General features: G+C 39.8%; 1 protein-coding gene across 2 annotated transcripts in view; it reads right to left on the bottom strand.

Annotated features, from left to right (window-relative positions):
• Positions 1-2,653: 2,653 nt before the first annotated feature.
• The window catches only part of NELL1 (neural EGFL like 1), an 823,559-nt gene continuing 802,885 nt past the window's right edge, over positions 2,654-23,327 (bottom strand). For both annotated transcript variants that reach the window (XM_045808610.2, XM_045808609.2), the window contains 4 exons: positions 22,994-23,187; positions 8,879-9,055; positions 5,077-5,301; positions 2,654-3,580 (listed from right to left, as the gene is read on the bottom strand). In XM_045808610.2, coding sequence (XP_045664566.2) covers positions 3,530-3,580; positions 5,077-5,301; positions 8,879-9,055; positions 22,994-23,187 — 647 coding nt within the window. In that variant the 3' untranslated portion in view covers positions 2,654-3,529. The remainder of the gene's footprint in view (positions 3,581-5,076; positions 5,302-8,878; positions 9,056-22,993; positions 23,188-23,327) is intronic.

The raw sequence follows: 23,327 nt of genomic DNA, 5'->3' as shown, positions 1-23,327 counted from the left end.
ACTTTTCAATACTCTAAAAAAGTATGAATTCAATTTTTAAAATTAATTGAAGACAGACTCTATGCAAGGCACATGCTGGGTGCTGGAAGGTGAATATTGTACATGGCCTAACCTATAGTCTGTTGTAACCAGATACGGTGTCTAGTAAAAGTCCACAACAGTGACATAAGCACAGAACTATAAAGCTCAGAAGAGGGGAAGTTCTGGGGATATGTATGTATGAATATATGTGTGTGTGTACGTATATGTATGTATATGTGTGTATGTATATACATGTACAGACACATAACATATGAATATATTAACATATTAACATATATGCATTACAGGCTACACATGAATATATTATATATTGATCTTCTACTTACATATAAAACATTATATATAATACATATGCACATATATATTTCATATGCACCCGAGAAGGAAATGAGGTAAAATTTGTGTTTAATAGATGTGTCTAGTTCATACTAGAACTTTCATCTCCCTTCATGTTCTACTCTCCCGAATCACAATGTTTTCACGCTACAGGTAGTTGAAGGGTAACTACATCATTGCTGATGTACCCCTCATTGTTTCTTACCAGACTGTGTGTTAGTCTCTTTACACTTGTGATGGTGCAGACAATGGTTATGGTCTGTAAGGAGACAGATTTGTCAAATACTGCTTTGTTTCATTAAATGGACATCCATTTTACACTGCAAATCATAGCATGAGACTTAAGTATTAATTCCATCAAGAGATTTACCATATTTTTTAAAGAAGTAACTATTTTTTCCATTTCTGGATCAAGAAGTTATTCTGAAAGTTATTTCAACTGGAAACCCTAATGGCTTTGAAGATTCTCAACACCTCCTAAAGGCTCCCATAATGGTGATCTTTAAAGACAATGTTGTTCACCTTTATTTCCCACATAGAGCTTAGCAGAGAATCTTATGTATAAAGCACTCAGTTTTTTAATAAGAAAATGTCGTCAATTATTTTATAGGAAGCAAACCCCTTATTGATAGGAGCTGGCAGTAGTGTAAATTGTGCTACTAAGTATCGATAACATTTTATTACCAAGTTAGCACAGATTACATTTACCCATCAGATCTAAAATGAAAAAAAGAAAATACTGATTTTTATGATGGTAGCTGTAAAAAAACCAGTATTTTAGGATGAGCCATCAATGTTAATGGCTCTGCAATAAAGTATGAGTATATACAAATTCAAAGAAAATGGTTAAAGTTTGAAAATTCCTTGGAAAAAATGGAAACACATTGTGAAATACACACCAGTATTCAGTCACCTTCCATACAAGAAGTCGGTGAACTTTTTCTGTAGAGGACAAGATGGTAATATTTTTGGTTTTGTGAGCCACATGGTCTCTGTTAGAACTACTCAGACCTGCCAATTTACCTCGTTAGCAGCAGAGAATATATTAATGAACGGGCACCACTGTGTTCCAGCAAAGAAGGCATAGAGCCAGATTTGGCCCAGGGATCACAGTTTACCAACGCTGACCTATATGGTTACTAATGATTCCTGTACATGTCTTTGTTTTTCCAATGAAAATTTATTTTTTATTTAGTTTTTTTGGTGTAAAGTTCGATGATTCATTAGTTGCGTATAACACCCAGTGCACCATGCAATACGTGCCCTCCTTACTACCCATCACCAGCCTATCCAATGAAAATTTAAAGATATTTTTTAATGCTGGGTCTAAAGATTTTCAAAAGAATCATTTTCAAACTCTCCATTCCAAGATTACATGTAAGGAGTTAAATAAGTGGAGATATGTTCTAATTTACCATACTTTAGCAGTAGCTGTCAAATGTGGTATTTACACTACTATGGACATAATTCAGCACATGAAATTAATTTCATGTGGTAAAGTCCGTCCTTTACAACATTTGATGATACTGAGTATCACCGCTGGCAAATACCAATGAATAATGGTCATCTGGGCTTGTAATTTGTAATTAATAATTTAATTTGGGAGATTGAAAATATTTTAAGCACAACTGACTTAAGATCTTTTTTCAATGTTGGGAAAGTACACAAAACTTCATGAACCAACTTGATTCAGAATAATGAAGAACTCAAGAGCCTCAGGTATTACAAACCACTAAGATGTGATTTACCTGAAACTACAACCTAAGTTTGAATTCTCAGCTCAGATAAAATGTCATTTACACATTTTACTCATTCTGTATCACTCGATAACTGCCAACTCTCAGAAATATGGTGGTGGCTCAAATGAAAACTTTCGCTGTTCTAGAATAACTACTGAGCATACAAATAACTTTTCCTGAAAGTGTATCCTCTACCATCTGAGAGGCTGTGTGGTCTAGAGGAAAGCAGCACTGGACAGGCATTAGGAGACCTGGTTACCAGTCCCAACATGCTATAAATCAACTAGATCTGAACAAGCTGGTTGCCTAGAATACATTCATTTACTCTTCCGTAATGTAGGAATAACACCATTCACCCGTGCTAGGGTGATAGCTTGTATTAGTAGGTATGCGGGTCCCTTGTAAGTTATCAATTACTATTTAAAACAAATGCAAAGATTCTTTCTCTTTCAATGCTTGGAAAGGTGGTAAGCATTGCTACTTCTAAATTCTGACTTAAGCTTTTGTTTCATTTTGTTTGCAAAAGGGAGGAGAGGTTCTTTTTTTTTTTTTTTTTTTTTTAAAGATTTTATTTATTTATTCGACAGAGATAGAGACAGCCAGCGAGAGAGGGAACACAAGCAGGGGGAGTGGGAGAGGAAGAAGCAGGCTCATAGTGGAGGAGCCTGATGTGGGGCTCGATCCCATAACGCCGGGATCACGCCCTGAGCCGAAGGCAGACGCTTAACCGCTGTGCCACCCAGGCGCCCCGGGGGGAGAGGTTCTTTTAAAAATGATTACATAATTATCTTTGTGGTCTCTCCCCTCCTTAATATGTCATCACTTCTGTCACCTTGTTGAGGCTGAATGAGTGAGCATCTAAGCGTGCTCAGCAGTTGGAAATGTAAGTGTGATGCAGTGAGACTACATACATATATTCATCAAACCAGTTCACAGGGATCGCAATACTAAGTATGCAGTGGCCAGGACAGAATCACAACAGGCAACTTTATTTGTAGAATTTGATCCAAAACTCAAGAAAAAAATAAATTAAAGGAGCTGAGTCTCTATTATGTTCGTACACAAAATAAGCCAAAAAATACATCAACGTTTACCATGAGATCATTTAAATGTATTTGCAAATGATTTGGTAAGGGAAACATGTCATTTACAACACGGGAAACTTCTTTTAACAACCAGAGACTTAAAAGCACTGCACTGTAGGTCACCTAGACTAGGTTAGCAAGAATGAACAAAGTGGTAGGTCCAAAAGGCAACCCCCAAACACCTTCCTCGGATGGAGACTTTGGTAATTGTCCGTGGTAAACAAAACAAAACAAAACAAAAAACCAACACCAACTCCTGTTCTTCACCATGCTGGATGGTCCTTTCATCCATTCTTCTCCCGCGATGATGAGTCTGTTTTAAATGCTTCAGTTATTATGAAGACACTCCAAATCCACAGAGCAGCAGACACTTCCATTCTGTGCATCAAGACATAAGAGTTAGCCGACTGAGACAGAGCCGATCTATCAATCAGCAGTGTGCATTTGCAGATTCAAAATGACCATATCTATGTTTTGACCTAAACGCCATGAATGCTACCGAAAAGTTAAGAAAAGTGCTGGAGAAGGAGTGGAAAGGGAGGAAGGACATAGGAGACCCTCTTGAGTCCCTCCTGCTAGCTCCTGCTGGCAGCATCATCTTATACCTCTGTCTGAGCTCAAACCAGGTTTGGGACTCCTCGCCTATATTTCCAGGCTGTTTACACAACTTATTCCCTGGATTTACTCTAGATAAAATTGTTTTCAAAAATAACTGCTCAACGATCATCTGTCATTAACAAAGCTAATCAAAAGTACCACAAGGACCTGAAGGCAGCTCCAAAGCGGCTTCCAGAAAGGTTTGTATATTAGGAATAGAGTCTCTCATGGTGACTATGAAGGGAACAGTACATATTTAGATATATAAATTACTGGAAATCCATTAAAAATCAAGGACATGTGTTAATGTAAATATACCTTTATAATCCCCCCAAATGAATCTCAAACCTGACCTGAAAGAAATACTACTAAATAACACAGTTTCCATACCCCCTCTTGTCATTTTGTTTGCTGGGGCTGAAGGTATATATACACAGGACCATGGTTCTTTTACTATGTGAAGTTTGATACTGGCCTTTTTCTATTGGGGCTGAATCTTAAGATGGCACTTTCTAACCTGCGTTTATAACAGCCATAAAAAGATGAGTTGGGAACTTTCCACTGATGTTTGGAACTGAGCCAGGATTTGATAGAACCAAACAGACTAATATTTTAAATATGCTTAATCATGGGAATCTTAAACAGATATTTTGGCAAAGATCTGACACTGTCTAACCCCTGTTTCAGGTTGGCTATAGTCATAGCTCTTCCCAAGCATTGTAAGGAGGAAGGGGTCAGTTTTTAATTTCAAAGACATATGAGGATCCCTCATGGGAACTCCTCTAAAAAGACAGGAAAATAATCACAATTAATTAAATCCTGCAGCAAGAGCTTCAGGTTCCCGCATTAGGCCCTGTGATAATTAAACAAAGCAAACAACTTCATAGAACACTTTTTTCTAACACTGACAGTTTCATGAAAGAGCTTATAAAATTTTCCAGGAAGAAAAGAGATTTTTTTTTCTTTCTTTTCTTTTTAATATGCAGGTCAAAATAGCTTAAATCAGCCATAATTGGTCCTAGTGTCAATTGTTAAAATTCTGTAGTTCAAAGGCAAGAAAGAGGACTATTTTATTCCATGTTCATTTGGAGTTTGCCATTCTACACAGTGCGGCTGTGATCCATTCAGACATATTAACCTCCTGCGAGAAGTAAATGCCTGCCTGTGCTTTCACCACGCCCCTCCGAATCTGTGCATTCAGAAACAGCAGGAATGGACCTCCTGCAGGTACTCTGACAACTGTCCAAGGCCCACCTGTCCTCAGGACATCCAATTACCTTGCATTTGCAGGTTGTGCAGGGAGATCCAGCCATTGTCCACACTGAGCCGCTAAGCCTTGTAATGCCGTAGCTGTCCAGGCAAGTTTTTCTGATGTCGTAGGCGATGTTATCAGCCAGGCAGGGGTCACTGACACAGCGGGGACAACACTCCCCTTCCAAGATGGCTGTGTACTCACAGCTCAAATTGGGGCAGGTGAGCGGCCAGCAGTCTACCTCTCCTTCCTGTAGAGAGAAAGCCAAAAATGGCTCATCCATGTTCTTATGCACAATTCTGTTCCCAAAGTCCCAGAGTGGGGGCAGTGATTCTCATCACTGTCCTTACTGAATGTTTTAACTCCCACCTTTATGGGTAGAATATGCTTCCTCCTTGAAGAGTTACCACAGATATCGCCTCCTCCAGGAGCTTCTGCTGACTGCCTAGGGCAGCCCAAAAAGAGGGTCGCTGTGTGCCAATGGCAGTCCCTAATTATTTTAATTGTCATACTTACGATCCTTATCATCGCTCTCAGTACACTTCCAGATTAAGTTTTGAGCCTGCAGGCTTTGGGCTTGTTGCTTTATCTCTCTGGTACTTAGCACAGTTTGGTCAAAAATGCTCATCAAGAGGGGCGCCTGGGTGGCACAGTGGTTAAGCGTCTGCCTTCGGCTCAGGGCGTGATCCCGGCGTTATGGGATCAAGCCCCACATCAGGCTCCTCCGCTGTGAGCCTGCTTCTTCCTCTCCCACTCCCCCTGCTTGTGTTCCCTCTCTCTCTGGCTGTCTCTATCTCTGTCGAATAAATAAATAAAATCTTTAAAAAAAAAATGCTCATCAAGAGCAATGAGTGAATAGGTGGTAAGGTGCTGGCTAGTGTTTAAAGAGAAATTAATTATGCCTGAGATCAAAGGGGAACTTGAAACACTATAATATTTCAACCACATCATAAACTGAGCTCCTCGTATCAAATTTAAAATTGAGATTGGGCAATATCAAGAGAACTATTTCAGAATGGTTTGGAATGTGACCTGTAGCTCGTAACATCACTAACGTGTAGCAAGGTGTTACAGTTCAGATAAAACCTCTGTGTGTTCCAGAATCTGGCCATTGTGGCTCCATTGAGCTGCCTGTAACTGTATCTCGAGGCAGCCTCTTCTGTTATCATGACAAGTCATTATAATTTACACAAACTCACATCTAATTATTTGGTCAGCTTCATAAGACAATGGCCTTTGAATGAAGCATGAGAGACTACGGACTCTGAGAAACAAACTGAGGGCCTCAGAGGGGACGGGGGTGGGGGAATGGGATAGGCTGGTGATGGGTAGTAAGGAGGGCACGTATTGCATGGTGCGCTGGGTGTTATACGCAACTAATGAATCATGGAACTTTACATCAAAAACAAGGGATGTACTGCATGGTGACTAACATAATATAATAAAAAATATTATTATAAAAAAAAGAAGAAGATGTGGTCCATTTATACTATGGAATATTACTCAGCCATCAGAAAGAACGATTTTTCAACATTTGCTGCAACATGGACGGGACTGGCAGAGATAATGCTAAGCAGAATAAGTCAAGCAGAGAAAGACAATTATCATATGGTTTCACTCATTTATGGAACATAAGAAGTAGGAAGATCGGTAGGAGAAGAAAAGGAAGAAGGAAGGGGGGTAAACAGAAGGGGGAATGAAGAATGAGAGATGGACTCTGGGAAACAAACTGAGGGCTTCAGAGGGGAGGGGGGTGGGGGAATGGGATAGGCCAGTGATGGGTAGTAAGGAGGGCACATATTGCATGGTGCACTGGGTGTTATACGCAACTAATGAATCATGGAACTTTACATCAAAAACCAGGGATGTACTGTATGGTGACTAACATAATATAATAAAAAAATATTATAAAAAAAAAAGACAATAACCTTTGGTGATAGACCACATCTATCACGCTCATCATTGTATCATCCAGAGTCTAGCACATGCAAAGTCTTGATATATTTATTAAATACGACCCACACTATACTCAAGTTATTATTATTATATTATTTTTTTTTAAAGATTTTATTTATTTATTTGACAGAGATAGAGACAGCCAGTGAGAGAAGGGAACACAAGCAGGGGGAGTGGGAGAGGAAGAAGCAGGCTCATAGCAGAGGAGCCTGATGTGGGGCTCGATCCCATAACGCCGGGATCACGCCCTGAGCCGAAGGCAGACGCTTAACCGCTGTGCCACCCAGGCGCCCCTACTCAAGTTATTATTAAGCTACATGTTCAACATCTTCAGTTTTCCCAGGAAATATTAACCTTAGGGCTGGGAATGGAAGTGGAAACACTTCTGAAATGTTCTGAAAATTTCATGTCTGAAATTAATCCCGATTTTTCTAAGTGCCTGATGACCGGCTTCTTGAAAAAGAAATGCAATTTTCCAGACTGATATGGAAGTTAATTTTATAGTTGTATTGGGTTTATTTGCCCTTGGATGGAAGCTTGAAAAAAAAAATGGCTTTGATTTGAATATATCTGAGTTATACTCCTCAGTATTAGGAGTCAGACTAATGCATTCTATTAAGATGATCTGCACATTCACAAGACTTTCGAAAATCCGATAGCAATTTACAGCACAATTTCTCTAAATGCTTGCCTTCATACAGTATCCATAGACTAAACCACTAATTTCAGCGAATGTTAAACTATGGAATGCAGCTAATAGGTTCTGTTATAAGTTGACTTGGTTGTGACTTGGTTTCAGAAGCTATGACTTCCTCACAGATGGAATATCATATTCACTATGATTGTATTTCCCAACCGTCTTTGCATCCTTCACTTTGTATGTGGTGTGATTTGAAACAGAGAGAACGACATCCATAAATTAAGTTTTTCTCCCTGGACACTCTCAAACTGATGATACCGTTAGTATTTTTATATTAAGATTCAAAATTACCTTCATTTTTTTCCATATGAAGGTTGAGCATCTGAAACAGAGTTTTCAATCTAGGAAATGTTATCAATGGTAACTATTGTGCACTAAGTACATTCTATGTGCCAAATACTGTATTTGTGCTTCACATATATTCTCTTATCTTCAGAGCAGAACTACAAAATAGGTAGTTCCCCTTGTGTACGATGAAGGAAAGAACGATTGGTGCAATGAGAAGACTTTGCCCAAATTAATGGCACAGAGCTAGCACGTGGGAGAAGCGAGATTGAATTATTGGTCTCTCTGAATCAATCCCTGATAGATCTGCTATGTTCTGTTATCTCTCATATTGAAACTTTTAATGGTTAGGTCCCAAGAAATCAAAGATTGGGCTCTATGAGAACTACAGGTCCCAGTCAAGGTTTTGAAGACTTTCTATCGTGGGCGGATTTTTCTTGATCTGGATTTGCCAAAAAGCAGCAGTTGGAAACTAACCCAAGTTGGGCCAAATCTGACCCATAAACACATTCTTTTTGTCTTGCATATTGTTTTTTGTTTTGGGTTTTTAAAGTTTTTAGTTCCAGTAGAGTTAACATACACTGTTATATTAGTTTCAGGTGTACAATATAGGGATTTGAGTCTTCTGTCCATCACCCAGTGCTCATCACAGTGCACTCCTTAATCCCCATCACCTCTATTACCCATCTCCCCGGTCTGTCTTTGTATATTGCTTTAAATAGTAGAATCTGAATATCTTCAGGCAGAACTTTTGCCCCTTAGTAGCCATGAGACTCGAGCTCCCTGAATAGGATCGTAAATAGCAGGAAACTTAAGCCTATAGGCAACTCAGTTTGCAACCTTTCCCGGGTAAAGGGATAACAGCCCGTCAGGGAAGCTGACATACCAGACACCGGCACTGCTGGCAGCTATGAGTCCAATTGTCTCCGCTCCGATACAGCTTGTGTCCATTTTGATCTAAACACTGACTTGTGACCCTGGTGTCACACTCGGGGCAACAGAAAAGGTCAACACTTGGATTCCGGCAATCACAAGCTGTCCGTCGGCAGAATATCTTTCCGTCCTGTTTAGAAATGAGGTGAAGGAGGTTACATCATTAGGGAAACAAGGTAGCAGCACTAAGAAAAGCAAACCTTATAAACACTTTCAGAGCACACAGGAAAGATTTCTTCGAGTCAAAGTACTCCCCTGGCCACCTTTCATTTTGTTCAAAACAGATGCACGCGCGCGCGCACACACACACACACACACACACACACACACACACACACAGACACACACACCCTCTCCCTGACCTTGCCTGCAGAGCAGCCCACGTAAAAACGGAGATGGTTCAAAGTTTAAAAAAGTCAATATGTTCTTTGAAACTTTTTTTTCCCCTAAACGCTTCCCAAAAAATCACATTTCTAAGTGGAATTACAATTAAACTAAGCAGTTAAAAATGCATATATGCTCAAGAACTTGTTTGAGTGTAAAATCGTGCTGCTGTATTTTTCCCAGTTCACAATGATACCACAAAATGCATTCAAAGGCATTCATTGAATTTTACCCTTCTCAACTCTGGGAGGAAGTCTGCCTATACCCTTTTTACAGAAGAATTAACTGAGGCTCAGAGATGCTAAATGATTTATCGAGGATGGCATTAGCGATCTCTAAGGAACACTGTCAGGGCTTCTGGTTTCGAAACGATTTTTCCTTTACAAGACAGGTTTTGGGTTGCTCTGATCAGGGTGCCACTTTCCACCTTGAGGCGGTTGCCCAACTAACAGGCACAGTACAATTTCCGGAGTAATGGCCCTGAACACTCATACTCACACAGACTTGTGGTTCAACAGCGCTCCAACATTAAGAGCGCACATTTGCAGCCTGTCCCTGCCACACACGTGTTGCTCACAGTAATTTCTCACCTCAGACAATAAAGACGCTGAAAATGTAAGGTAAGATCTGTGGCCACCATTTATGGTTATTACTGCTTTGCTGAATATTTACAAAACCGAAGACTCTCAGAGCCAGTGGTACCTTAGAGGACACATAACCAAGCCTCCTGGACCTACACTGAAGCTTCTCCAGAACAATTATATTCAAAAGTTATCAAGCCTGTGAGAGAATGGTCTCAAGGAGCACCACTATGGAAGGTACTTGAAGAATATATCTCTGTATGTTAAAAACTGGACGTCTTGTTGCCTCTATCCATTGACCCTTGTTCACACCGTTGCTAGTCACAGAACTCCCAAAGCCTTCTGTCACATTTTCAACTCTTCTGTTCTTAGAAGACAGCATTTATGTCTCCACTGAATCATCTCATCTCTGGATTAAACATCTCTGATTTTTTGACCGGTCCCACTAGTTTTGAGTCCTTTCACTGTTACAGTTGCCTCATCTTCAACAGTTTCAAGTATTTCCAATAGTAATAATATTAATAACAATCTATCATAATCTTAACACTTATTTTGGGCCATACATTGTGCTAAGCCTTTACGCATGAGCACATTTGGTCTTGATAATTCTGTGGAGTATGATTTATACTCCATTTCTCAGATGAGGTAGCTGAGTAAAAGAACTAAATACAGTTCTTCACTAACAGTGTGACCAACACAGTGAATTGGGACTCATGGTCACCTTGTTTTAAGCACTGTACTTTCTTTAATGTAGCCTGATTTCAGTATTTACTTCCCTCCTTACTATGGTTATGTCATGGTGTTGATTTATATTGAGCTTAATGAAGACTAAAACCTCATTAAGCCCTATTCCCATCTTGGGCACTTAGTTATTCGGGGGCAGGAAGGATAAAGCCTGATGTTTATCCTTACTGTACTACACCTCGTTAAACCATTTCATCTCTCCTGCCTGTCACGATGTTTTCTAAATGCTGTTTCTGTCATTCACCATAGTTTGTCCACCTTCACAGATCTGTGACATCGGCAAACTTGATGGACCTGCCTCGGGGTCTTCCTCTACTTCATCGATAGCAATGGTGAACAGGACAGGGCTTGCTGAGACAAGTTTACTGTCAGATGAAGTGGAAATCATTAAGTGCTTCACATTTTTTATGGAGAATGGAAAGGAGACATGCTAGCTTCATATATAATAACACAACGGATTGAAAAATGCGTTGCCTCAAAGCGTGTGCATATTCTCTATGACTGTGAGAAATGACAGGAAATCATAATTTTCCAAAAACCAAGGGGTAAAAGATTATACAAACCCACACATACACTCCAGTGAAGCGGGTGCATCGAGTCAGAGATTATAATTAGTCCGGACCAAGAACTGTCCAGATTCTAGGCATCTTCCAATAATAGGCCTTTATTTTAACTCGCTAGCATTTTCTGCTTGTGTAATCATTGCTCAGAATGACTCCCTAGTGATTTATTTTAGCCAAGAAGAAAAGTAATGGTAGCTACAATATAAAACCATTTGGTCAGCTCAGCTACTGAGGTCACAATATTACTCTCCCCAAGTATAGAAGGACTGGGGCTCAGTAACCCACATAGCTATGTCCGCAAACCATATCAAACAGGGATAGGCTACTGTACCACAGGCAATGAGGCACAATCAGAATGTTGGGTTTCTCTCGATGTGGGGATTCAGAGAATGAGTAAGTGGATAGCCTCCAGGGCTAGTGCAAAATAAAGCGACTTCATATCTCATCAATTATGTGAAAATGCCAAACGGGCCCCTCTTCGTTTCTAACATATTTTAGAACAATGGCTACGTTCATTTTGCCTTTTGAATGACAGAGTAACTGTCAAGAAAATCATGTTTAATAATGAAAATGTCACAGGTGGCTCCATTAATTCGGAGAGAATGCCATTACAAAACCTCAGCTCACAGAACACAGCCACGCTAGAATCCAAACTTGGAAAGAAAATGGAGCTCAGGGATGATGCGTAATCCTTCCCATGGTCGATCTCTGGGTCATTCCCAGAGCTTGACCCCTGTCCCAGCGGGGGTGGTCAGAACAAGCCCCATTTATATGCGGAAGATGTGGTTTCCTAACCTTCTGCCATAGACGCTAAATGCTTTTCTGCAGTTTTATAATGAAATCTCAGCTATAAACAATTAATAACCATTGTAATATTTAAATTGCTCCTGAATTTTAAGAAGCAGGGACATACACGTTCCTAGCAAATAAAAAATGAATTTATTCTTATAATGCCATGGCAAGTTATAGGTTTTATACTATAAATTACACATTTTATTACTGAATAGTCGGCACATTAATTTATTTACTCCAGATTGCAAAACATCACTGTTTTTTTTCCGCCACAGTTTGGAAACTTTTAAATCAAGAAGATGGACTTAGATAAAATTATTGATGTAAATTGAATAATAATATAACCTGGGGTTTGGCAAACTGATACCTACAGTCCAAATTCGGCCAGTGGCCTGTTTCTGTAGCTTTATCAGAACACAGCTTCCCTTGTTCATTTACATATTGTCTGTGGCTGTTTTTACACTCTAATGGCAGGGTTCAGTATGTGAGACAGAGACCGTACATAAGCAAAGCCTGTCTGGCTCTTTATGGAAAACATGTTTTGATCTCTGATATAAAGGGTAAAATTAGGAATGGTACTCTAGACCCACCCATCTGTTCTACCTTCTCACATGCAAATTTATTGTGGTGTGCTATCCAATCTTCTTTACAAAATATTAATTTTGCCTCCAGGTTACATCCCACAACTAGTCCATTAGCCCTCTCTAATTAGCACCTCTCTAATAAAACCCTTAACAGTCATTGAATCCAACTGTCTCATTTTAATGAAGAGGAAATCAGGTCCAGAGAGGGGAAGGGACTTTTCCACATAGCAAATTAATGACAAAATAGGAACTAGACCTTACTCTGGACTTTTATAGCAATGATTTTCTAATATGCTGCTTCCTTGTACCATGAGGAAGCTGAAGGGTAGGATACAAGGGCTTCGCACCAACTGAAATCAGAAGGATTCTTGGGGCGACAGTTCTCAAAGTGTGGTCCTCTGACCAGCAGCATTAGAATCTCCCGAGAACTAGCTAGAAATGCAAATTATTGTGCTCTAAACCAATCTACTGAACCAGGGAGTCTAGGGGTAGAGTCAGTGATCGACGTCTCATAAGCCCTCCAGGGGATTCTGGTGCAAGGGAAAGTTTGAGAATGTCTGATGGAGAAATAAGGTAACCCAGTCCACTGGGGAATTAGCATGGCATAGCCCTCAAGGTTCTGCAACGAAAGGCAGGGCTTGGAACTGCACAGTGGAAATATGAAGTCAGGGGAATGGAAAAGAAGACCCTCTTCCTTGAGAGGACCCCTAGAGTTTCGAGGGGAACTAAACTTGCCACTTTGTTCATCTTTCAAAGAAGAGGGAACACAATCTTAGGGCTTGCACAGCCAACTCCTGCCATCAAGAACACCCTAGAGAGGAAGGTATTGACAATACTCCTGGTTAGGTTCAGAGCAAAGCAGAACATTTTTCTGAGTAAACTGCAGGATTTCAGAAAGCTAACCTCTACTCTGGCCCCAGGCGCAAACTGACTTATCCCTGTTCTTCACTCCATGAGTGAGTGCCACATGGAGAATGGCAGGGTTATTTTATGGTCTGCTCCGTGCAGATAGAGCTTTCTTCTTGCCTGAAGGAAACACACGAACCCCCTTAGGTCTCCCTACCGTGGCCACCTTCCTCAGTTTCTGGGCAAAGGCTTATATGAGGCCAGGTCAAATGGCCAGCATTCCAGACAATCTCATGGCAAAGGTCCTCTCCGCTTTACCCTCCTTCTGTTTGTGATGACGTGGAGGGTGACTGGTTATTTATGGTATCCACTTCCCTATCCACCTCCATCATTGCCAGAAAAACTTAAGACCTGGCATTGCTTGAGGCTTCAGTACTACACTGAGTTTCAGGATGAAGGCTATTCACATTGCAATTAAGAAAGCGAACAAAACAAAGGAATGCTGCAGGAAGCACAGAAATGAAACCTGGCCTGCACAGCTTGTGCTTTTCTGCCACTGGATTTTCCAGTTACTACTAAGAGTAGCCGGAGTAGGTAAAGGTGCAGGAGTAAATACAGTGTCGGAGCTTTATCTGGTGTGCACCGGCCTAACTTGCAAACCCTCGCTCTTTCTCTTGTCAGTGGCACCTGAAATCTTTTGCCCAAGAAAATGGGGGCAGCTAAGTCTCAAACAGGCCGTTCTGGAGCTTCTTTCCTGCCCACAGAATGAGGGCACACATTGCCACAGAGGCTGAGTGTCTGACTTTACAATTCATCAGGACTCATCACTTAATTTCTGTGTTATCATTCACGTGATCTTACCTCTCTATCCCTCCTTCAGGTTCTCATCTGTACTCTCCTGAAACTTTACTTCAGCCTAAGTGGTACCTCTATTTAGCTTTGATCTCCTCAGTCTCTCTAATGTGCTGTCGGTCAGACCTTGACTGGGCCACGCCCATCCTCAACAAAAAGTCACTCATGATCCTTGGCAGCCCATAAATTAAGTCTAAATTCCAGCGTCTGGCTGGGTCCCTAGGCTTTATCTCCAAACTTATCGTCAGCTATTCCCTTCCCATACTCTTCCTTTTTTTCAGATATTCTTTTTTTTTTTTAAAAGATTTTATTTATTTATCTGACAGAGAGAGACAGCCAGCGAGAGAGGGAACACAAGCAGGGGGAGTGGGAGAGGAAGAAGCAGACTCCCAGCGGAGGAGCCTGATGTGGGGATCGATCCTGGAATGCCCGGGACCACGCCCTGAGCCGAAGCCAGACACTTAACGACTGCGCTACCCAGGCGCCCCTTTTTCTGATATTCTAAGCTCATCGTTTACTTCAGGTTTTCCTTATCAGAACACATGCAATGTTTTTGCCTCCCTGTTCTCCCTCTTCCCTCTGTCTGGGATTCATTTTCCACACATCTCTCATTGGCTAAATTTCTCATCCTTGAAGGTCTCAAACTTCACCTCCTCTGTGATGTCTTATTTCTTTCTGTATCTTCCTAGGACAGGGTATACTTCCCCTTTCTATGTTCCTATAACAGAAGTTCATGACTCGATCAGGGCATGACATGTGTATCCATTTTCCTGCTCATTTCCATAATCAACAATATAAATATGACCACTACTTAGAGTCATACTAAAATGCTGCAGTTTTCTAGAAGCCAATAAACCTGAGACCTCTCTCTCTTCCCATGTAGCACAGGTAGAAAATAAAGATGTCTTCCAAAAGCCCTCGACAAGTTTATAAATGGAAGAACCACAGATGGGTATCTGTGAAAAGCACTGGGCTGTAACGAAGATTTAGGGGTCAAGCCCAGAGAGAGAATCGTTTTTCACTCTGAGTATCTGTAGTCTGGATAATGCTAGAAGAACATGGGTTCCAAGCAATTCGGCAATCTTTCTGTGCCTAATCAACTAAGTGGTCTAAAGGTATATAAAATCACTGTCACTGTCCAGGAAGCATGTGGCATCTCAACAAAAGCCCAAATCCATTTGTGTTGGCCTGGCTTTATTGTTGAACTCCCTTAAGTTGTGGACATATTTCAAGACCTCTTTTTTATTAACACTAGTAGCTAACCTGGTGTATTGACTCTTAAACCCAGGGTTGGCGGTGGGGGGGGCTTTAAAATAGCTTCAACTCTTTTTTGGTAAGTGATTACTCATGGAGAGACAGCTCTCTGCAAGGCTCTGAGCTGAGTACTTCAAATATATCTTTATCTTAGTTCACTCTCACAGCACATGTGTCCGTAGAAATTAACCCCATCTTACTGATAAAACCCTGGCTCCGATATGTAAGATACCTTGCAGAGTTCACAGAACCACACCCAGGCAGGACAGTAGGGCTGGGAACCCGTCTCTCCAGATGGAGACCTGGGAATTCTGTCATGGATATCTTGGTTTCACTTCTACTGCCACCACTGACTTGTGTGAAACTTGAGTTTCTGTTTCTTCTGTAAAGGGATAATTATATTTTCTTCCTGAGGCTGTTGTCAAAGTATGAGGGGATACTTAGAGTGACAGACAACATGAGAAATGTTAGCTCATTTCTACCTCCACTCTTATGACAGGAGGAAGATCCTGGGGTGGAGGAAGGAATTGCCCAAAATTATCTATACAGAATTATCAATGACATTGTTTCCCCTACCCTCTCTTCCACACCGGGTCTCTTCGTTTCCATGTGTCCTTTGTAAATCAAATTAAGACTTTTCTTTAGATAACATGTGGCTAAGGTACAGGAGAAATTACGTTGGGCTATACTATCACTCAATAGTACCTATTTAAATGTCCTTTTTCATGGATGTCCTAATTATTTATCACAGGTGTTTCATCACTTCTTGTCATGGTAAGGCTGCCCTGAAATTATATATAGAACTAAAAACTAGGGAAAAACTTTTACAAGAATTTCACTCTAACTCTACCATTTTTTCTACTAATCAACGCTTTCTGTTGAATAATTTACATAAAGTTAAAATTGTATGCTGTATTTCATATCTAAAAGGGATAAAATAACACAATTAGATGATAGAACACCTCAGCATAGGTGTTCAACCTTTTCATGTAAAACTTCTGTTTCAAGAAAACTTTAAGAAAAATTCCTAGGGTTATATACATTAAACAAATGGATTCAAAAGACTAATGCTGGTGTACTCAGCCCTATAGTGATATTCAGACACCTTGAAGCCTGACATTTTTAACAGGTGTTAGAAGGGCTGAAAACCTTGTGGAAAAGTGCAATTTGTTGTGTAATCCAGGTTATTTTTAAACTGTTGAAATATTTAAACCTTCAAATATGAAATTGAACCAAATTATCACTCTTTGTATTTTAGAGAATTTGAAAGAATAATTTGTATGTGAGGACATACTAATCTCATTTAAATGTATAATATTCAAAGAAATGTATACATAATACTTACTGTAAAGTAAATGTAGAAATACCAGCTGCTGGCAAGAAAGAAAAGAGAGAATCCTGGAAAGGCTCTGAAAGGTCTACATGAATAATGATATTAAGCCCCAAACTAAAACATTTTGGAAAGGGTGAAAGAGGAATACTGAGAGCATAAATGTCACTAGCAGGTGTTTCCAGACTTACAGAATTTTAGAACCGGAAAGAACTTCTGAAATAAACTAGCCAATCTTCTCTTTGTATAGCTGAGGAAAAAGGCTCTGATGGTAAGTCGCCTGCTCAAGGTCACAAAGCCACTTACTAGGAATGCCAGGAATAGAATCCAGGTCTTCTCGTTCCTGGTAGAATGCCTGGAAGTTCAAAATTCCAAGGAGTTCAAGGGAAGGGAACAGAACCCAGGAATAAGAGTCTAAGGTGAGAAAGGTTGATTTCTGGCTTTGTCAACTTTTAAATTCAACTTTCTCCTAAGTCTAAAGGAGGGAGAGAATACTCTATATTCCGAGTATAATATAGGAGTCATATAGCAGAGTATTTATTTATTAATTTATTAAAGATTTTATTTATTTATTTGACAGAGAGAGAGACAGCCAGTGAGAGAGGGAACACAAGCAGGGGAAGTGGGAGAGGAAGAAGCAGGCTCCCAGCAAAGCAGGGAGCCTGATGCAGGGCTTGATCCTGGAACCCTGGGATCACGCCCTGAGCCGAAGGCAGACGCCTAATGACTGAGCCACCCAGGTGCTCCAGCAGAGTATTTATTTTGAATACTATCTAAAGAGGCTTATTGCCCTTGGATAATATAAGCCCTGGGTCAAAATATGAAGATAAAAGGATTTTAATTTATGGCAAAAAAAAAAAATCTAGGAATAAATGCACTAATGTCACCTTTAGCATGCCAGTACAGGCTTCATTTATAGTCTCCATCTGAAGGATAATCTTGAAACATCACAGTTATTAACCTCTTTATGATATGACAACCCTGTGTATGAGACCGAGTGGCTTCTGACTTCTTGCTTGTAGTTTCTCTTTTTTTCTTCATAGTCATAAATTGATTCTTCTTTTACTATGTATTCTACCAACTATAGCATATAATATTAAGAAGTATTTGTGAGTTCCTATCTCAAAGGCTTTCCCCCACCGTAGCCTGCAAATAATTGTTCCATTGTCTTTTGGACAATGGCATCTTGAGCTTTGGAGGAAAGTCTGAAGCCAATCTGAAATTTCCCATGATATGCTGACCTTATCTTGCCCTGATGATGCTTATGGAACTAGGACGGGTCCTGATGGCTTTACACTGATTGGTCTTGTTATAGTAAGAGAATCCTTTCAGTGTACAAATCACAGTCATCCTTCTCTTTTATCTATAAAATTGGTTTTGTTACATTTGTTGTGTTCTCTTGAGGAAAACCCACTGTGTGCTACATTATTACTGTCAGATTCCATATCCATCATGTAATCATGTTTCTTCTCCACCTTTCCCCCTCAAAATTGATGGGTTTTGCCCTCATCTCCATGGCATCAGTACAGGTTTGATTCCAAGAAGCTTCTGAGGTAGTCTTCACATTGCATAGCTTTCCCCTTCAATTCATTCTCTAAGAGCCACACTCTCCATCTCTTTCTCTTGTTTAATGATCTTCCTTTTTTGCCTATTTTGTTTGAGCTCTTGCTTTAATTTGAGGGTCTAGAGAAGTTTTATCTAAATGTTTCTTCAATTGTGTGATCTAATTTTGTTCAAGTGGGCATTCTTAATCTGTACTCCTCACCCCCATTTTTGTAATATTTATACCTAAATCCCACGTGTTTTTTTTTTCATCAAGTGAAGGTGGTTCTACATGAAACTCACAGAATTTCATGATGCAATCACCCTGACATCAACCTTTTCGCCTGATAACCTAAGCATTGTTTTTTTAAATTTCTAATTGAAATACAGTCGACATACAATATTATATTAGTCTCACATGTCCAACATATTGATTTGACAATTCTATACATTACTCAATATAGAAAATATCACAATACCACTACACAATACCACAATAAGTATAGTTACCACCTGTCACCATAAATTATTATTGACTATATTCCCTTTGCTGTACTCTTCATCTCCATCTTATTTATTGGGTAACTGGAAGTTTACACCTCTGAATCTCCCACATCTACTTCACGCATCTACCCAACCCCCTCTCCTCCAGCAACCAACAGTTTGTTCCCTGTAGTTATGTTTTTTTGTTTGTTCATTTGTTTTTTAGATCCCATATAAGTTAAATCATAGGATATTTATCTTTCTCTGACTTAGCATAATACTCTCTAGGTTCATCCATGTGTTGTAAATGGCAAGATTTCACTCTTTTTTATGGCTGAGTAACATTCCATCATTCTATATGTGCATATGTATACCACATCTTCTTTACCCATTCATCTCTTGATGGAACTTGGGTTGCTTCTATATCTTGGTGTTTATAAATAATGTATCAATAAGCACAGGAATGTGTATATCTTTCTGAATTACTGTTTTCATTTTCTTTGGGTAAATACCCAGTAGTAGAATTACTGGATTATATGGCATTTCTATTTTTAACTTCTGAGGAACCTCCCCACTCTTTTCCACAGTGATTGCACCAATTTACATTCCCATCAATAATATATAAGAGTTCCTTTTCCTTCACATCCTTGCCAACATTTGTTATTTCTTATCTTTTTGATACTGGCCATTCTGACTAGTATGAGGTGGTATCTCATTGTGGTTTTGCATTTCCCTAATGACTAATGCTGAGCATATTTTCATGCACCTGTTGGCCATCTGTATGTCTTATTTGGAAAAATGTCTATTCAGGTCTCTGGCCATTTTTAATCAGATTATTTTTGGTGTTTAGTCTCAGTTCTTTATATATTTTGGATGTTAGCCATTTATCAGATATATTATTTGCAACTATCTTCTTCCATTTTGTAGGTTGCCTTTTCATTTTATTGCTGGTTTCCTTTGCTGTGCCAAAGAATTTTATTTGGTTACAGTCCCAATGGTTTATTTTTACTTTAGTTTCCCTTAGCCTTAGAAGACATGTCTTGAAAGATGTTATTAAGGCTGATGGCAAAGAAATTACTGCCTATGTTTTCTTTTAAGAGTTTTATGGCTTCAGGCCTCATATTTAGTTCTTTAATCCATTTTGAGTTTATTTTTTGTATATGTGTAAGAAAGTGATCCAGTTTTATTCTTTTGCATGTAGCTGTCCAATTTTCTCAACACCATTTATCAAATAGACTGTCTTTTCACCATTATATATTCTTGCTTCTTTTGTTGTAGATTCACTGACCACTTATGTGTAGATTAATTTCTGGGCTCTCTATTCTGTTCCACTGACCTATGTCTATTTTTGTGCCAGTATCATACTGTTTGGGTCAATATAGCTTTATGATGTATCTGAAATCTGGGACTGTGATACCTCCAGCCTTGTTCCTTCTCAAGATTCCTTTGTGGTTCCATCCAAATTTTAGGCTTATTTATTCTAGTTTTATGAAAAACTACTATTGGTATTTTGATAGGGATCGCATTGAATCTGTAGACTGCTTGTCTCTGCTTCTTTTAACAGTAAGCCTTGACCCTTTGTTGGCTTGTGTAATTCTGCTATTATGTGATTTGGTTTTTATCTGAATTTGAGACAAGAGTATGGTTAAAGAGCCAGGACTTACATCCCAACCTTTATTTTACTTCTTAGTCTCCAAGTTGATGTTATTGTAGTCCCTTTGGATGCTTAAGTACTGAAGCTATTTCTTATGAAATTGGAATAAGGCACTTTCAGATGCAAATAATGGAAAGAAAAAAGCAGGGTCACATATAAGTTCACCTTTTGGAAATGGCCTACAGAATTTGATTTAGGGTTTTTAATTTAGCTCCTAAATCCAGGCCCTCTTCTCCCTCCACAAGCTCTTGAAGCTATGCTATTAATGAGTAATAGATGCAATTGGAAAATTAACCAACAAAAGATTTATGTAAAGAAATCTTCCTGTACTTTATTCATTAAGGGGTGGGGTGGTAGTGGAGGTGAGTTATATTAAAAGTATAGGTTACAAGGATTGTTCATCTCTTGTGGCAATTTCAAATTCTCATGACTTTGGAGAGATTTTAGTAGTCAAAGCAGAATATATGAACTTACACTGCTTAGATTATTAGCATGATTAATTAATGAAATTTTGGGAAGTTTTAGTGATTGGTAAGTTCCCTCCCATGGGCTTAAATAAAACAAAAACTGAAAAAGAAATTTTGGTTTCAATACTAGTCAAGACTCAACTGAGGGGCGCCTGGGTGGCACAGTGGTTAAACGTCTGCCTTCGGCTCAGGGCGTGATCCCGGCGTCCTGGGATCGAGCCCCACATCAGGCTCCTCCACTGGAGGCCTGCTTCTTCCTCTCCCACTCCCCTTGCTTGTGTTCCCTCTCTCGCTGGCTGTCTCTCTCTCTGTCAAATAAATAAATAAAATCTTAAAAAAAGAAAAAAAAGACTCAACTGAAATCTCTTTCTTGTTCCAGGGACTGGAGACCTACAAAGCCTAAAAAGGATTTGGGGTCAGGTTGTGATCATCCTCATAAGTTTGGGGAAAACAGTATTTTCTAGAGAAGAACTAACAAAGGAATTCATTATTGTTTTGCTGGCTGAATGGAGACCTCATTGCCAACCTCTTCCACAAAACTTTCTCAACTATTCTAAACCACAACAAGCTTTTCCTTCTCTAAACACTTTGCCTTTTGAGTCAGTGCCCCACATGATCATTAATACAGTACAAAGTTTAGAGTTTGAGCTCAGTCAACTTGGATTGACCGCTTAATTGGTTTTAAATATATCAACAGGGATCCATCTGTAGAGTGTTATAGGACATGAAAACTATGAAATTTGGGGCAAGCCAGTAGAATTCAACTCCCTGCTTAGATATTTATATCTTGTGATATTTAGGGCACATTATTTGCCCTAGAGCTTAAGACTTAATCTTTTGAAGTTGTGTTATATGAATTAAGTGTGATGCTACTTTTAAATTACAGGGTGCTTGGAACATAGGAGGTACTCAGTAAATGGGGTCACTGGACCTATGTTTGGATGTGTGGAACCAGACGAATGTATAAGATAAAAAATGAGCCTCCCGGGGTGATGATCTAAACACTTGGCTTAGCTTTCCTAAATAGGTGCCCTCAGGTCTTTGGCAGGTGTGGCAGACTTGAAGGCAGGTGAATGAACTGAATGACTTTTCAACTCTGTTTCGAGAGAGAACTCTGAATTTATCAGGACACCAGCTCCCTAAGAGGCTACTAAACAAGTAATTTCTTGTGGTTCCCATGCCCATAAAGCACAAGATTAAAAAGTCCCATCCCAACAGACATTAAAAAAACTACAACGCAAGAGCTACAGTAAAGTAATATCAAAGGAAAATGAATAGGCAGGATCAACAAAAGAAGAAATAAAGCACAAGGAAATCAAACATTTTAATAGGCCCATTTTGCAAAGCATAAAGCAAAACCAGGTGATGGCAGAATTTTACTTTCATAAACATTAAACTCACTTTTCCAAACAACTTAATGTAAGGAATAGCCAGCCCAGCAATGAAAATGAAAAGAAGACATCAGTTACCAGAAGGCCTCATACTATTATTACCATTTGCTCAGAATAGAGGCCTGCCTGTTTCTGATCACTGGAAGCAAGCCTGTGAGCCTTGCTCTTCCGGATGATGCCACTGCAAAAATGAGTGAGTTCATGCAGGTGATCATTTCAGGCAAAGAGTAGGTGCAATCAGCAAGTTTGTGTAAGTGTGGGATGAGGGCTCATTAAAGCTCTCACCCAACCAGCCTGAAAGGCACTGCAGGCTTTCGGTGGGAGGACTCACATTGGCCTCTCTGCCCCACTCCCCCTGCGCTCTGCAGTCTCTTCTCAACTACACACCTCACTTCTCACTAATAGCATGATCCATGCAACACAGGTCTGCCTGCCACTCAGCACCATCATTAGCTGTAGCACTGATGAGAACAGAAGAAGTGTTTTCAAAAACGACAGGAGACCCACAAATCAACACCTGGGGGAAAGAGGTGGGGTGGAAGAGAAGAGTGAAGGAAGGAAAAGACCAGTTACAATTCCTGCGGCACTCTATTAGCCTCACCTTGCAGGAACAGACAGAACACCTGTCTTCTTTCAAGGTCCACACCTGTCCATTGCGCTTCAGTCCTCCTTCGTGGGGGCAGTCACCAGAGCAGGAGGGCCCAGAAGGACAGAGGCAGTCAAAGCCCCCTGCCAGGTTGATGCAGGCAGAATCATTCCAACAGGTATGAGTTCTTAAGGCACATTCATCAATATCTGAAATGAAGAAGGCACAGAGCTTTAGAATCTAGCCAAGACTGTGATTAGAAAACAGTAGTCCTTTAAGATAGCATTAACATTGCTGAGCGTGTACCTTGTGCCAGGTACTGTGCCCAGCTGCTCATCTCATTTACTCT

This window comes from Ursus americanus, chromosome 24 (assembly GCF_024610735.1).
Source record: "Ursus americanus isolate L20-20 chromosome 24, mUrsAme1.1.p, whole genome shotgun sequence".
NCBI classification, from domain to species: Eukaryota; Metazoa; Chordata; class Mammalia; order Carnivora; family Ursidae; genus Ursus; species Ursus americanus.
This window is presented reverse-complemented; position numbering and strand designations above follow the sequence as displayed.